General features: G+C 46.2%; 1 protein-coding gene across 1 annotated transcript in view; it reads right to left on the bottom strand.

Annotated features, from left to right (window-relative positions):
• The window catches only part of LOC122795829 (iron-sulfur cluster assembly 1 homolog, mitochondrial), a 579093-nt gene that overhangs the window by 280603 nt on the left and 280861 nt on the right, over positions 1 to 17629 (bottom strand). The window contains exon 2 of the mRNA XM_044064189.1: positions 6188 to 6241. Coding sequence (XP_043920124.1) covers positions 6188 to 6241 — 54 coding nt within the window. The remainder of the gene's footprint in view (positions 1 to 6187; positions 6242 to 17629) is intronic.

Raw genomic sequence — 17629 nt, 5'->3', positions numbered from 1 at the left:
TGATTTGATGATCAATTAATGACTATTTTGTTGGTGAGTTTTAATAGTTAAACGCAAGGTCACAAATTTCTTGTATTTTTGTTCATTCAGTTTCTTTGGCAACTCGGGAGTTGGTGAACGCTGGTGTCATCCAAAATGTCATGGTGCGTCACCTTTGACACACGTGTCATTGGTTCACAGTCACTGGCATAGAAAAAGCATCTGCTGCTTCCAAAGACATTAATGGGCACACCACTGTGCATTCTCGAGGGTGGCCCATTAAAGTCTATGGACATACCACACATTACCCTATAGTAATGTCACAACTGGAGAAGCTAAATTATTTGGTCTGTGGTTTAATACAAGTTCACAAAGCTTTTTACTAAAAAACTGCTCCAAAATGTAAGGAAGAGCAAGCAGGAAAACCCACTGTGGCACTTGACTCATCAAATGCCATGATTAGAAACATTGTCACATCGCTTTAAACAGAAGCTTTCTACAACACAAAGAACAAACAGAAAGGTCAACAGTTACCAAACAATCCAAAATAAAAGCACTTCATCCAAATTGTTTGTATTTTCGTCTTTTCCCTGTTAGGGGTTGCCACAGCAGAACTCCGGTCTGCTAATGATTGGCAGTAGAGTTTTACGTGCTGGCTTGCCGGGCCTAACGCACAACCTTCAACGAAGGAACGCCCGTTCATGCATGTCGCCATACAGAAAACGCTCCGAGAATCGAACGGGCAACGTCTAATTGTGAGGTGACAATGCTAAAAGCACTTCATCCAAATAATCATGTAAAATCTAAAATGAATGTGACAAAAATCAGGAAAGTACAGTTTTGTACCTACTATAAATGTAGATGTTAGAGTGTTCACCCTGCTGCAGTCATCACACTTGGGTTGAATCCCAAAGCTAGGGATGGGAGGTGGAATCAAACAGGGTTAGAAGAGGTTAGTAGGCCCTGCAAAACTGCAGTGGCGAAGCCAGCTCTAGTCTTAAGAGTATAATGGTAAGTGATGGTGTTTGGTGAAGGTGTGTACTGAACTCCAAGTTGCAACTTCCAGAATATCCTTGGTTGGCACCCCCCTGAGGAAGGCTGCAGATGTAGCTGCTGCCCTGGTGGAGTGGGGGCCTTATGCTGGCAGGAACTGGTTTTCCATGATGGGTGTAGCAAAAAGGTATGCAATGTCCTATCCATTTTGAAATGGTCTGTTTTGAGACAGCCTTTCCTTGTGATGCTGTAGCATAGGATACAAAGAGCTGGTCAGATTTTCTGAAAGCCTTAATTTTATCCAAGTAGCAACGTAGTTGCCTGTGAATGTCCAAGGAGTGCAGGAGTCTTTCTCCTTTGTTCTGTGGATTTGGAAAAAAGGTGGGTAAATGGATGGTTTGATTTAGAGCCACACTGGATACCATCTTTGGCATAAAGGAGGGGTTAGTTCGTAGAGAGACTCTGTCTTGATGAAAAATGAGGAAAGGCTCCACTGCCATTAGTGCCTGTAGCTCAGACTCTTCTGGCTGAAGTAATTGCTAGCAGCAGGGCAGTTTTCCATGATATAAACTTTAAATCAGCTGAGAAAGCTGGCTCAAACGGTGGTAGCGTAAGCTTTTCCAGAACAAAGTTGAGGTCCCAAGTTGGCGTGGGTGCTCTCCTGGGAGGCCTTATGTTTTTGGCCCCTCTGAGGTACTGCCTTAGAAGTGGATGTGAAAATAAGGGAGGATCCGTGTTGTAGTGAGCTGAAATAGCTGAGGCGTGGATTTTAATAGATGAAAAGGAAAGTCCTTTGTGTAACATCTCAGTTAAATATTGTAGAATCTGAGGTATGTCCGGCTCAAGGGGATTTTGGCCTTTAGCTTGGTTCCAGACGCAAAATCTTTTCCATTTGTCTGAGTAGGCTTTCCTGGTGATGGGCCTCCTGGCCTTCAGAAAGACATCCATAACAGCTTGTGATAGAGGAGCTGGCTTGGTTGTTTAGGTGATTTTCCATGCAGCCAGATTTAAGGTCTTGAGCTGGCTGTGTAGAATCTGGCTGTCTTGCTGTGTGAGCAAATGAGGAATTTGCGGTAAAATCCATGGTGGGCCGTAGGCCATGTTCCTTAGTAGTGGATACCAGTGCTGGCGTGGCCAGTCTGGGGCAAAGGGTATCATTTGTGGTCTTCTCCATTCTGACTTTCAGTAGCACCTTTGTTAGAAGGGGCAGTGGAGGAAAGGCATATACTGTCAACATTTTCCAACTGAATGAGAGTGCGTCCACTTTCCAAGCTCGATGGTGGAATGTCCTTGTGCAAAATTTTGGTAGCTGATAGTTTTGGGGGTTGGCGAACAGATCTATATCTTGGCGGTCCCATTTTTGAGTTATCATTGCAAATACTTGTGGATCCAGTTTCCACTCGTGGGGATCCATGATGTTTCTGCTTAGGTCGTCTGCCTGTGTGTTCTTTCTTCCTGGCAGGAATTGTGCTTGTAATTGAACTTGGTAAGTCAGTGCTGTGTTCCACAAGGTCATTGCTTGCCTGCATAGAGGGTTGGAGTGTGTACCCCCTTGCTTGTTTATGTACCACATTACTGTGGTATTGTCCGTCCTTATTATAAGTTGTCCTGGATGTAAGAGGTCCTTGAAAGCTGTCAGAGCATTCTGTACAGCTAGCATTTCTTTTTGATTGATGTGCAGATATCTTTGATCTGTAGTCCATTTGCCTTGAACACACTGTCCTGCCATGTGTGCTCCCCAGGCATAGTCCGATGCATCTGTTGTCATAGTTTGCCTGGCTGGGGGTAAGGTGACAGGCTGACCCTTGTTGAGGTGACATGCCTGTGACCACCATAGAAACTCCTGTTGAAGGCAGGGAATGAGAGGTATCATTGTTTCCAAGCTGTGGCGAGTCCATACGGTTTTCAGGTACCATTGAAATTTCCTCATATGCAGTTTTGCAAATGGTATTAGTAGTATGCAAGATGCCATGAATCCCAAGGCCTGCAGAACTTTTCTTGCAGGGAGTTGGGTCTTTGTTGCCATTATTTTGAAGTATTGAGTTAGTTGTAGTTGCTTGTCTGGCGTGAGATAAGCCATCTGGGCCGTTGTATTCAAGCTGGCACCCAGGAATGTCATGTTTTGTGAGGGCACTAGTTTTGATTTCTTTTTGTTTACTGTATACCCTAGGCAACTTAGAAGGTGTTTGACAAACGCCAGATGTTGTAAGAGAATGTCCTTGCTTTCTGCTTGGATGAGGCAGTCGTCCAGGTATGGGTATATCTGAATTCCTCTTTGTCTGCAGTATGCAATTACTGGTGCCAGGCATTTTGTGAAGACCCTGGGCGCAGTAGATAAGCCAAAGGGCAGTGCAGAGAATTGGTAATGGGTTGAACCTGCAATGAAACGGAGGTATCTTCTGCAATTTTGTCTGACAGGGACATGCAGGTATGCCTCCTTGAGGTCCAACGTTACTAGCCAAGCCTTCTTGCCCAACATGGAAAGAAGCTGCTGTAGTGTTAGCATCTTGAATTTGGGTACTTGCAAGCAGGTGTTTACAACTGAAAGGTCCAGAATGGGTCTCCATGCATTGTCCTTTCAGGGGACTAGAAAGAGCCTTGAGTAAAATCCTTGGCCTTGCTCCTGTGTAGGCACCAGTTGAATGGCTCTCATGTCCATGAGAGCTGCAATTTGTTTTTGTGCCTCTGCCCATTGATTTTGTGGCAGGTTTGGCATTCCTTTTTTCCTTGGCAAGGTGTGAAAATGGAATCTGTATCCTTGTGAGATAATGTCTAGGACCCATTTGTCCTTTGTGATGATGTGTCAGTTGTCTGCAAAAAATGCTAATTTTCCTCCCAAGGGAGCTGCCAAGAGAGTTTTCCTTCGCAGTTTGAGGATTAAGTCATTGTGTTTGTCTTCTAGTAGCTTGGGGCCTGTCTTCTCCTCCCTTCTGTGTTGCAGTGCCCCATTGGTGAGGTTTGTAAGGAATTTGTGCTTGACCTCTGCCCCTTGGACGTCTGTATTTGCCCCTCTGTGGCCTGTCAGAAGCTGGAAAGGACCAATTTTTTATTGGCCAACTTCTGCTGAAGCGAGGGGGTTGTACCTGTGAGAAATCCTTGACCGTCTGCATAGACTTTGCCTTATCCTCCATTTTCTTTAAAACCTCTTCTGCTTTGACACCAGCTGTAAAGGTACATCTAGTAATTTTGCTTTAACATGATCAAGCAGAGTTTGTTCCTTTAACCAAGCATGCTTGCGTATGACAGACCCAGTAACAGCTGCTCTACAGGAAGCTTCCAAGGAATCAAATCCACATTGTAAAGTATGTTTGCCCACCTGTTCAGCTGCATGCAACATATCCTGCATTTCCTTGAATTCAGGCTGTTGAGAGTGTGTGCTCATCTTTTCTTTTAATTGAGACATTAGGAATTGTTGATATTTCAGCATGTGAAATTGGCAATTTAATGCTCTCATAGCTAGTGTAGCTGAGGTGTAAACCTTCTTCCCCCACCTATCTAGTGCTCTAGAGTCCCTGTCAGAGGGCACAGGATTTTTAGCCATAGAAGCCTTAGCCCCTTTGGGACCCTGGGAGATGGTTTCTGGGTCAGCAACAGGGCTTTTGTAAAGGAATTTGTGTGAGTCAGGCACTCTATAATATCTGTCTGGTTTGGCTGGAGCAGGAGGCAGAGAATCTGGATTTAGACTAGATTCTAACTAAACATCATCCACAATGTCTAAAACTGGAAGGATAGCAAGTGGTCTGTGTTGGGGAAGTAAAATAAACTCTCGGAGCCTTTTCTTTGAGTTGGAGTAGTCCTGACCTTCCCGGTGGAAATGTTCCCTCATGGTATGCAAGGTTTCCCCAAAGGAATAGTCTTCAGGGGGAGATGGTGAGGGAATGGAGTCTTCAGCATCAGAATCTTCATAAGGAGGAAAGGAGTAATCCTGTTCCTCAGAGGAGTCTGAGGAAATAGAAACTTGATCAGAGGAAGCATAATCCTCCTCTTGTCTTGGCCTTTTGTCTGGGGGGGGGGATATTGAGCCCCTGATCAGAGTAATCAAATTTTCAGCTATCTTAAGCATCTGTTTCTTAGGCATGAGGCCTTGAACTGGAGACTGATGTACAGTCTTTTTAGGTTTTAAAGGAGTCTTAAGCTTAGCATAAGATGTTATGGTGAGAGTAGTCGATCTAAAGACACCTTTTGTAACCGAAGGTGTTTCCACAGCACCGGTTCTCCGTCTGCAATGTTGTCGGTAGGGCCTAAAGAAAATGGCTGCGTCAGCCTACTACTCTCTGACAGAGAATCCGAAGCAGTCTGGCGTTCCAATTCTGTGGTCATCAGGGGCTGCGTAGGCACCTCACTGAAAACCGGAGAACCGGTGACAGGCCCAGCCGAGGCCTCAGAATCTGGCTTGGATCTAGGCTGCCTGTCCTTATCTTTGTGTTTTTTATGCACGCCAGTAGTCGGTTGCTCCGACAGCATAGTATAATTAAATTTCCTACCGAAGCAGTGTCGAGCGAAATCAAAGCGTCGCTTTATAGTTCGCTTATTGAACCTAGCACAAAACTGACAACCAGTGACGTCATGGTCTGGGCCTAGGCAAGGTATACAATAAGAATGAAAGTCTTTATAAGGTATTTGCTTCCCACAAGAAATGCAATTGTTAACTTTTTCTGACATCGGACTGAGGCAAGAAAGTACTTAACTTTGAAGACTTCGGACTGAAATTCGATTCGAAAATCTCAGGTGTCGGCCGACCAGCACTTGCGAACTGCTTCTGCTTCGGGCACCGCGCGGCAAGAAAGGCTGAAGAAAATGGCGTCAGATGCCACTTATATACCCCTGATGCACTGACGTCAGGGAAGAAGCGACAGCAACCGACGCCGGACCAAGACTTTGGAATTCGGGCCGACTGCGGGACCGCCTGACGGCAAGATAACCCAAATGTGATGACTGCAGCAGGGTAACACTATGAACATCCTTTATTTTACTAAAGCCACAGCTCACAATAACAGCTTTCCTCCTCAAGAAAAGACATCATTATACTGAGGAAGTCGTCTAGACTGAGAAAATATTCTTGAGGACAGTGTTTGTGCGAGTTTTGATTTCTATGAAATAAGTATTCCTGATTTTATCCTGCTCTCTCTTTATTTCTGATTTTGAGTTCAGCAACTTACAACATACAGTCTAACAGCTTACACATTTTATGTAATAACAGTAAAAAGTTACTTACATACTCAGGCTTGTCTTGTAATAACTGCTTTATTTTGCTAACAGCTGAAGGAGTCTGAAAAACAAACAGTATATAGGTTTAACAAACAGTAGCTAGGTTTTTGGGACTTAACTACAATTATAAATATAAAATATAAAATATAACTGTAAGAGTGCAAAATATACTCCGACAGCCCATATAAAGAAGTAATTGTAAAGGGCAACAGTTTATGATGTCACAAAATGTGGCTACCACAATGAATTGAAATTTCTGGAAGTTTTATAGCATACATTTCACAAATCAAAATATTTACAAACCATGTGAAGATTTTTTAAAAACTAATGAAGGTCAGCCCCAACTAGGACTAGGGTAATCCAGGTTTGATTACTGGCACAGTTGTCTGCAGGACTAGGTGGGAAGTGGGGTGGAGGATGAGACAGAGCAGCCACTGCATGCCAACATATTCTAGAGAGAGGGAGGGAAGTGGGGTCTATATTACATTATCGAAGTTTCAAAACTTCGAATCTGATATGGTTGACATTATATAATCGAAGTCTTGAAACATCGAAAAAAAGAAGTTACGTCTTACCATAACATTCCATCTATGCTGTTTATCTTCTTCCATTCATCATTGATGGGTTCGGTTCTGAGCCCTCTGAACTGTCGGCCAAATACCAAGCTCGCGTACACCAAAAAACTCTTGAGCTAAGCTGCTACCCACAATGCCCTTCTCCCAATTACCTCAGACTGAGTTTGCAAAAGACAACAGATAGCAACAGAGGCAATTTCTATGCAAAGAAAAACCCTGAGACACCACCAGGACCCATAAGATCCACCAGGAGCCTATGGCAGGGGACGGAGGGAGGGATATGATGAATGGAAGAAGATCAACAACACAGATGGAACGTTATGGTAAGACATAACTTCTTTATTTAATGTTGTTAATCTTCTTCCCATTCATCACTGATGGGAGAGAATCCCAAGCTACCTGATATACCTGGGTGGCCCTTAGGGCAGAACATTCCTGAGCACCATAGAGCCAAAGACAGCTCTTCCTCTGGAAATCGCATCCAATTTGTAATGCTTGATGAAAGTGTGTGGTTTAGCCCAAATGGCTGCTGTGCAGATATCATCCATAGAAGCTCTAGGCTACCGAAGAAGCTATAGCCCTAGTTGAATGAGCTTTGATACTGTGAGGTCTGGTTTCATTAGCACATGAATATGAAAAGGATATACAATCTCTGAGCCACTTAGATAAAGTGACTTTAGAGATGCCATTTCCCATTCTGGAGCCAGAGAAAGAAATAAAATGTTGGTCAGACTTACGAAAAGATTTTGCCCTGCCCAGGTAGAAACGTAACTGCCTATGTACAGCCAAAGAATGTAGGCAGTATTCACCTTTGTTAGAAAAGTTGAGGAAAACACTGGGAGTTCAATTGACTGGTTCATAGAGAATTCAGACACCATTTTGGGAAGGAAGGATGGATTAGTGCGTAGAGATACTCTGCCTTTATGAAATATGATGTAAGGCCTGTTGACACATAGGGTCTGTAGTTCTGAAACTCTTCTGGCAGAAGTGACAGCCACCAAAAAGAGAGATTTCAAAGACAAAAATTTGATATAGCAGGTTCAAAGGGGGGGCTGAGACGAGGCCTGCAGTACAAGTGATAAATTCCATGTTTCTAACGGGCATTTGAGTGGAGGTCTACTGAGAAACACTCCTTTAAGGAAGGTTTTGCAAAGCCAAGTGGACATTACTGGTGTGCCTTGTAAACCATTATGAAAATTGGAAAGTGCTGCTAAATGAACTCGTATAGCAGATGCAGACACTCCATGTTCAAAAAGTTCAGATAGATACTGAAGAATAGAAGAGGTATTGGCCGAAAAAGGGTCCAACCCTCGTTCTTCAGACCAGGAAGAAAACCTTTTCCATTTATCTCTGTATAGTTTCCTGGTGGATGGTTTGAGAGAGGCCAGAGTAATATCACAAACATTAGAAGGCATGGCTTCCTGCCTGGTGACTAATGGAAGTGGAGAAGCCAAGCTGTCAGCTTGAGAGTGGACAAGTTTGGTTGCGTCAACCCTTGGGGGTGAGAAATTAGATCTGGACGGGTGTCCAGAATCCATGGAGGCTGTATCAGGTGAGGCCGGAGAAAGGGGAACCATACTTGAGGCCAGAATGGAGCAATGAGGATTCTCCTTGCATCTCAACCGAGATGCCTTCTTTAGAAATAGAGGTATCAAGGGGATCCAAACAGAGCATCTCTCGGTGACTCCCCCTCCAGGGGAAGTAGGGCAAAATAACTGCAGCATTTGTTGTTCATGGGAGAAGCAAAAAGGTCGCAGCAAGGCTGGCCCCATCGGCAGAAAATCACCGCTGCTATCCTGGGATTGAGAGACCACTCATGAGGGAGCAGAATGCACCTGCTCAGCCTGTCCGCGATTAAGTTGGACTTCCCCGGGATGTGTGTTGCTATCAGAAAACGGTTGGAAGCTATCGCCCACTGCTAAGTTCTCACGGCCTATCGGCACAGGGGATATGACTTGGTTTCTCCTTGTTTGTTGATGTACCAGACTACTGACATATTGTCTGACTGAACCGCAATAGCTCCAGAGGGGAGGAGTGGGTGGAGTGCTTGCAACGCAAATCGCACCACTGTCCAGAACATTGATGTGCAGATTGGCCTCTAAATTCGACCACGTGCCTTGGACTGTCTTTCCCTGAGAATGCTCCCACCCCCACCCAATCAGGGAAGCGTTCGTGGTCACCGTGATGCAGGGCTGAAAGGTACGACACCACAATTCTGCTTCTGGCCTCATCCACCAAAGAAGATCCTGCTTGCACAAATTGGTTATGAGAATCTGTGAGCCTAGAGGATGAATGCTTGCAGACCACTGTGTCAGGAGGAGCCATCGTAAGATCCTCATGTGTAACCTCACAAGGTGAACTATAGATGGCTGCAGCCATACACCCCAGCGCTTAGAGGACTTCCCTTGCTGACACACTCGTTTGACAAGAGTATCACACACACTTGCGATCTTAGTCTCTGGAGTCTGTGAGCTGGAAGAGATACCAGACAAGAATGAGTATCGAGTACTGCCCCTATAAATTCCAGTTGTTGAGTGGGGACTAGGCTGGATTATTCCCAATGTACAGTTATGCCTAGGGACTCCACTAGAGAAAGGGTGTATTGGACAGTCCTTGTCAGGAGACGCTTGGTTGGGGCAGAGAGGAGTCAATCATCCAAATGTGGAAACACCTGGAATCCTAAAAGTCTCAGATGAGTTGTTACCACTGCTAAACATTTCATGAACACTCAGGGGGGGGGGGGGGCATCGAGAGACCGAATGGCAAGGCATGAAACTGACAGTGATTGGCTCCTAACCAGAAGCGAAGGAGACTCCTGGAGCACTTGTCCATTTTCATGTGGTAATACGCATCCCGGAGGTCTATCGAGCACATCCAAGCATCCTCCCTCAGAAAGGGGAGGATGGAATAAATAGTAACCATGCGGAATTTGGTTTGAACAACTGATTTGTTTAAGTAGCTGAGATCAAAGATGGGTCTCCAGTCCCTGGTCTTTTTTGGCACTAAAAAGAATCTTGAGTAAAAACCGGATCCGCATTGGTCTGGAGGGACTGGTTGGATGAATTTTTGACACAGCTTCAATATTTCTGAAGCTGCTTCTTCCCTTTGGTGGGGTGGAACATCAGGAAGGTTTTTGGGAAGTTTGAGAGGGGAGGACAGAGGGATGTAGTAGCCTCTGTAGATTATGCTCTGTACCCATTGATAGTCTGTAATAGAGCGCCAGGCAGCTTGGTGCAGTGAACAATGACCCCCGACTGCTTCCAGAGGAAAGCAATCGGGCAATGCTTCAGGAGCACTGATAAGATCGCCCAGAAAAAGAATCTCTGGAGTCCTGACTCCGTGGACCCCCCTCTGCCTCTGTATGGGCGTCTTCCACCATTGTTACCCCCCTCTGCCTCTGGGGAAATCCTCGCCACGTGCATTTTGAAAAGAGCCCTGTGATTTACTATGCCAGATTTTTCCACTCGTCTGGTTCCTGGAAAAGGAATGTTGCGGTTTGGAGTAACGCAGGCCAATGACAGACAGGGTCTTTCTGTCTTGTTCGCACCTGGCCAGAGTGTCTTTCACTTTGAAACAATGATGATGGCTCAATAGGGGCGTTTAAAAAGGAGGACTTGGGAGTCCATGAGGTCACATATGTACATCCAGTCATGAAGCCTCATAACAATGCCTGCACCCGCAGCTCTAGAAGCCCCTTATGTTGTGTGAGACAGCAACCTCATGGACAAGTTGGATATGGATTCAAGGGTGGCAAGTCGAGAGGCAACCTTGTCTCGCGCCTCATCAGAAACGTGACCGGTGAGATTTCCAGAAAGCTCCGCAATTAGATCTCTTTGGAGCCTTGTGAAATGTGCCAGAATTCAGGGACCTAACAGCAAAGGTCGCTGAAGTAAAAACTCACTTCCCCAGTCTGTCCACAGCCCGAGACTCTCTACTGGGTGAGTGAACAGTAGGACTTTCTTCTGCTAGGTCCTTTTTAGTGGCCGCCGCCACAACCATCACGTCAACTGGCAACTCCTTCGACCAGTGTGGATGTTCCTCGGAGGGGGGTTATTAGGTCTCTTCGGAATGGAATCCATGGAGTCAGGATTCTGCCAGGCATGCTGCACGACCAGTTGTACCAGCTCATCGACAGGTGGGGTCACCCAAGAAGTAGAAGGCCGGGAGCGAAAAGCCTGCAGGAACATGGATTCCTCTGAGGAGGGGTTAGAGGGCTTCCAGCCACCCCTCTGTTTTAATATTTCAAGGATGTCTCCAAAGGAGACATCATCTCGGGGTGACTGAGGGGACCCCTTCCCCATCATCGTAATACATGTCCTCAGTCAGCGACTCTTCAGGCGAGTCGATGTGCTTCCTCTTGCATGACTTCTTCCAAGGAGGTTCCTCAGTGGGAGTTTCTAAGGAAGACTTGGAGGAAGGGGCATCCCAGACAGGGATATCCTGAGGCTTTTCCCCCGGTGTCCCGGGGAGGTGGCCCGTGGTATCTGTAGCTCAGAGGGAGCAGGAGGAAGTTCCAACGCTGGTGGATCGCCTCCGGAAGCAAGCACTCTTATCCATCATCCAGAAAGCAGGCCCGCCCGAAGAAGAGTTGAGAGCCCGGAACAGAGTAAGATAGCCTCGGAACCGGGGTCACACCCTGCAGCATCAGACCCACTCCTAGAGATGGAGCGTCAGCAAGATCGGAGCTAGCAAAATTCCTGGAGCCAAGGATGGCACTGATAAGGCACTCTGTAACATGCTCTGAACCAAGGAATCCACCCCCAACCATGAGATGAAGGAAGGGATGGTCCCGATGGAACCAAAAACCAAAGAGTCAACCTCGGAGCCTCAGTGACAAGCACCGTCAGTGCCTGGGGGGGGGGGGGTTCCACCACAGTTGTCAGAACAGTGAGCTTCGGTACCAGGAGGTCCGAAGAAGGAGAATATGTGGAAGTACTGGGAAGAACAGCACCCTGTCCCAAATGGGGATGAGTCTTAGGCCCATACAGAATCCCTCTGGCTGCCAACAGCTCATCCAACAAGCGCACCACATCGTGTTGGATAAGCTCCTGGTGGACCTTGTGAATACTCCTGAAGGAGAATGTCTGGTCCAAAAAAAGGCTATAAGCATGTCCTGCAAACAGATCCAGAGAAGGTATTGGGTCTGTGGTGTCTGAGAAAATAGTACCATGGTCTCTGGTTTGGAGACAGGTAGCAAAGGCAAGGATATTGCCGACAGGGCACTCGTAATCACAGGTAAAGGTTCTTGAGAGGTCGGCAACGAAGGTGGAGCTGGAGCAAGTAAGGACGGTGCCATAGAAGAGACAGCCTGTGCTGAAGGTGGCTTTGGCACAGAGGTACTAGTTGTCACTAGAACGGTAGAAGTCATCCCAGGAGTAGTCGGAGCAGAGGTCACACCAATAGTATTCGGAACTGAAAAAGGGGGTCTGTGCTCCGATGAAGTCTTGTGAGCCTTATGCTTAGAAGTCTTACCTCTGTCACCAGAAAGTAAGGAGGGGTCAGAATGTGGCGTTTTTTGTGTTTAACTGGAGAGGTTGAAGCCTCCTACACAGAAATAGCCTCTGCGAAAGAAGAAGGTAAAAGACCTTTCAAAATTAGCTTATTTTTTCATTTGTTCAACATCCGCTAACTAAAACTCTGTCATATCTGATAGGGAGTTTCCACAGATAAATGAAAACCCCCCAGACAATAAAAGCAAAATAAAAGCAATCATCATGACTATCACTGTTAGGGAGTTTACCACTGCAGGAGGTGCAATGTTTAAACCCTGACGTCCCTTTCTTATCGGACATATTCATCCAAAACACACACACACACACACACACACACACACAGAGACGCACACACACAGACGCGCGCGCACACACAGACGCGCGCACACACAGACGCGCGCACACACAGACGCGCGCGCACACACAGACGCGCGCACACACAGACGCGCGCGCACACACACAGACGCGCGCACACACAGACGCGCACACACACAGACGCGCACACACAGACGTGCACACACAGACGTGTACACACAGACGCGCACACACAGACGCGCACACACAGACGCGCACACACACAGACGCACACACACAGACGCGCGCACACACAGACGCACACACAGACGCACACACAGACCCGCACACACACACACACACAGACGCACACACACACGCACACAGACACACACACACAGCGCACACACAGACGCCAAGACACACACACACACACACAGACACACACACACAGACACATACACAGACGCACACACAGACACACACACAGACGCACACACAGACACAGACGCACACACACAGACGCGCACACACACACAGACGCGCACACACACACACAGACGCGCACACACACACACAGACGCGCACACACACACACACAGACACACACACAGACACGCGCACACACACAGACACGCGCACACACACAGACACGCGCACACACACAGACACGCGCACACACACAGACACGCGCACACACACACGCGCACACACACAGACACGCGCACACACACAGACACGCGCACACACACACACAGACACACACAAAAGTAGAGAGAAAGGAAGATAACAGTGATTGTATCAAGAGATACCACAATGGCAGGAGAGGGCATTACCAACAATGGTAAAAGAATTACCCAATGGGTAGAGCTAAAGTTGAGAAAATTAGGCTATATGAAGAGCGAGAAGATGAAAAAGGGTATACTGTGTAGAAAAGTGACAAAAGGCCAATCAACACTCAAAATATATAAAAAATATTTCACTTAGCTGGACAGCTCGATGAAATGCAGCTATATGGCTACGTTGCAAATGAGATCTGAGGTAACTGGGAGAAGGGCATTGTGGGTAGCAGCTTAGCTCGAGAGCTTTTTGGTGTACGTGAACTTGGTATTTGGCCAACATAGTTCCGAGGGCTCGGAACCGAACCCATCAGTGATGAATGGGAAGAAGATTAACATTAGATTGTAATAAAACACAACCTACAAAAACAAACCATTTAAATGCTCTAAGCAGGGGGGCAAGGCTCCCCACACCCCCCACTACTTAAATATACTAACTCCAAGATCGCACTACAGTGAAGAAAAGTATGGAGATCTCCTTTAAAAGATTCAAAGTTTCAAGACTTCGATCATATGGTGTCGACCATATCAAATTCGAAGTTTTGAAACATCAGTCTTCTGATATAGACCCGGAAGTGGACAAGCCCACATGCTAGCAATATTTACTTATAAATCAGCAGATGATTACCAGATGAAGTGATTGTGCTGGCTCATTTATACACTGCTACATTAGGGAAAATATGACAGGGAAAAGGTAGCCATCGTGAGTCAAGTAGGCAGCCTGAGGAGGGAATTTAGGTGGGAAGAGGAACTTCACAAAGACTGAGAAATTAGCCTGCGCTCAAATGCTTGACCGTTGCGGGAAGGAATGAGCCAAATACAGCTGCCTGGGACAAAGGACAAATGAACCACAAAGCTCTCACCCACAAGAGAGAATGAATGGATTGACTGGAAGCATGTAGAAAAGCCACTGGGTTAGGTTCATCGTAGTAAAAAGATAATAGACAGCTACAGCTTAATCAACTGTTTAAAAATGTTAGATTATAATTTTTTTTGCAGTGTAGTCAAGGTACAGAGTTTGACTCCTTCCATCTCTGACTGCCTGCTGATAGTCTCTTAGAAAGTCATTTAACCATTACATTTGGGTTGAATCTGAAAAGGGACAACTGTGTCCCATGGGCTTACTGGGTTAACAAATGAATTCAAAAATGCAAAAAATGAAGTTGTCTTACCAGAACGTTCCATCTGTGTTGTTGATGTTCATTCATTCATTACTCATGGGTTATCGGTTCTGTCCTCGGAACAGAACCGTCCAAATATCAAGCTCGCATCAGCCAAAAAATCTCGAGCCAAAGTCCTACTCAGAATGCTCTGTTCCCTGTTACCTCAGATAGACTTTGCAAGTTGATAGACAAAAGTAGAGGCTACCTCTGGTCATAACAGACCTACAATAAAGGCGTATATGAGATCAACCAGGAACCTCCAGAGGGGGACGGAGGGTGGGAAGTAATGACTGAACAAAGATCAACAACAGAGATGGAATGTTATGGTAAGACATAACTTCTTTATCTGATGTTGTTAATCTTCGTTCATTCCTTACTGATGGGACAGAGTCCCCAGCTACCTGTATCCCTGGGTGGCCCTCATGGAAGGACATTCCTGACCACCACTGAGCCAAAAGAAGCTCTACCTCTGGAGGCCAAATCCAATTTGTAATGAAGAATAAAGGTATGAGGTTTGGCCCAAGTCACAGCTGAGCGAATATCATTGAGGGAAGCCTTAGTATGGAAAGCTGCTGTAAGTTGCCATAGACCTTGCAGAATGTGCTTTCACTCTGTGGGGCAAGGTGACTGCTTTTGTTGCAGATAAAGGTAATACAATTTCTCAACTATGAAGCCAATGTAACTTTTGAGACGAGATGACCTTGTCTTGGTCCAGAAAAAGCCAGAAATAGTTGGTCTGATTTGCGGGTAGATTTTGTTCTGTACAGATAAAATCATATTTGCCTATGAACATCCAAGGAGTTCAGGCAATACTCTCCCTTGTTAGAGTGGTTAGAAAAGAATACTGGAAGGTCAATAGATCGCTCTGACACCACTTTTGGTAAAAAGGAAGAATTAGTTCTCAGTGATACTCTACCCTTACAGGAAATAAGAGAGGGAGGTTTGATGCATAAGGCTTGAAGTTCTAACAAGCGTCTGGCCAATGTGAATGCAATCAGAAACAAAGTTTTCCAAGAGAGATATATTTTACATCACATGAAGACGCAGGTTCAAAGGGGGGAGCTGTTAGAGCTTGCAGAACCTAGGCCAAATCCCAAGGTTGTACCAGTTCCCTAAAGGGAGGTTTTAAGTGGAGAACCCCCTTCAAGAAAGTTTTACAGAGTCTATGTGACATAAGCGAAGAATCCTGAAAACCAATATGGAAATTTGAAATGGCAGCTAAATGCAAACGGATAGTAGAGGCAGACACCCCAGAGTGGAAAAGATGCGATAAGTAATCTAAAACCACTGAAACTGGAGCTGATAAGGGGTCTAATTGTTTATTCGCTGCCCATAAAGAAAACCTTTTCCATTTACTGAGATAGATTAGTTTGGTGGAAGATTTATGAGATGCAATAAGAATATTGCGCACAGGGGACGTGAGGTTTTCCTGCCTGGCAATCATTGGAAGTGGAGAAACCAAGCTGTCAGTTTCAGGGTTGTTAGATTGGGGTATGTCAGACCCTGCGGATAGAAGATCAATGTTGGGGATGGATTGAGGATCCACGGTTGATCTAGCAGATGAGGCCAGAGGAAGGGGAACCAGACTTGTCGAGGCCAATATGGAGCTATGAGGATCACTCTGCTTTTCAACTGTCACGCTTTCTTCAGAAATTGGGAGATGAGGGGGAAGATGACGATAAGCATAAAGCAGACCTGAGAGCCAAGGGTGGACTAGAGCGCCTCTTTGTGACTGTCCCCAAGGGAGACTCAGGGCAAAATATGTGTTGCACTTGTAGTTGGTTGGGGAGGTGAATAAGTCGCAGCAAGGTTAACCCCAGTGGTTGAAGATTCTTGCCGCTATCATAGGGTTGCGGGACCACTCGTGAGGTTGTAGAATGCACCTGCTCAATTTGTCCACTAACATGTTGGAGGTCCTGGGAATGTGCATTGCAATTAGAAAGCGGTTGGAAGCTATCGCCCATTGCCATATTCTCAAGGCCTCTCGGCATAATGGGTAGGATCTGGTGCCCCCTTGCCTGCTGATGTACCAGATCAATGACTTGTTGTCTGATTGGATCGCAATAGTCCTTGACGGAAGGATGGAATGAAATGCCTATAACTCTAGTAGCACCGCCCTTAGTTCCAGGACACTGATATGCAAAAGGGCCTCTGTCTCCAACCAGGTGCCTTGGACCGAGTTTCCCGGACATAGCCCCCCCCCCACCCAATCAGGGAGGCGTCCGTGGTCACCGTGGCTTTCGGTTGATGGGGGCTGAAGGGGCAAGACCATTGCTGGGGATTTCGAGACATCCACCAGAGTAAATCTTGCTTGCATCTCCGAGTTATACTTACCTGAAAAGACAAAGGATGTTGTAGAGGGTACCAGTGAGTGAGACGTAACCACTGAAGGAGCCTCATGTGGAATCTGGCTACAGGAACAATGGTAATCGAGGCTGCCATTGACCCCAAGAGTTGGAGTACAGATTGAGCGGGAGATTTGTGGTGACAGAGCAGCGGTTGAACCTGTTGCCTTACTCTTTGAAGCCTATGGTCTGGAAGAGATGCTATGCAATTTCCTCATGTCCAACAGTAGCCCTATGAATTCCAAAGACTGAGCTGGGGTCGTGTTGGACTTCTCCCAGTTTATAGTGATTCCCAGGCATTGTGCTGTGAGGAGAGTGTAGTGCAGGGCTTCTTCCAGTAGGTGTTTGGTGGGGGCGGTGAAGAGCCGGTCGTCTAGATATGGAAATGCCTGGAATCCTTGAAGTCGCAAGTGGGCGATAACCACCGCCATGCATTTGGTGAACACTCTGGGGGCTGTAGAGAGATCGAAGGGCAGAGCTCGAAATTGGTAGTGACTGGCTCCTATGCAGAAGCGGAGGTATCTTCTTGAGTGTTTGTCAATTTTTATGTGGTAATACGCATATTGAAGATCTATAGAGCACATCCAATCATCTTCTTCCAGGACAGGAAGGATACACTAAAATGTGACCATCCAGAATTTCTCTGTTTTTACAAATTTGTTCAGTGTGCTGAGAACCAGAATTGGTCTCCAGTCCCTTTGTCTTTTTTGGCACTAACAAGAACCTTGGGTAAAAAACGGA

This window comes from Protopterus annectens, chromosome 2.part2 (genome assembly GCF_019279795.1).
Source record: "Protopterus annectens isolate FY-2018-M chromosome 2.part2, PAN1.0, whole genome shotgun sequence".
Taxonomy (NCBI): domain Eukaryota; kingdom Metazoa; phylum Chordata; order Ceratodontiformes; family Protopteridae; genus Protopterus; species Protopterus annectens.
This window is presented reverse-complemented; position numbering and strand designations above follow the sequence as displayed.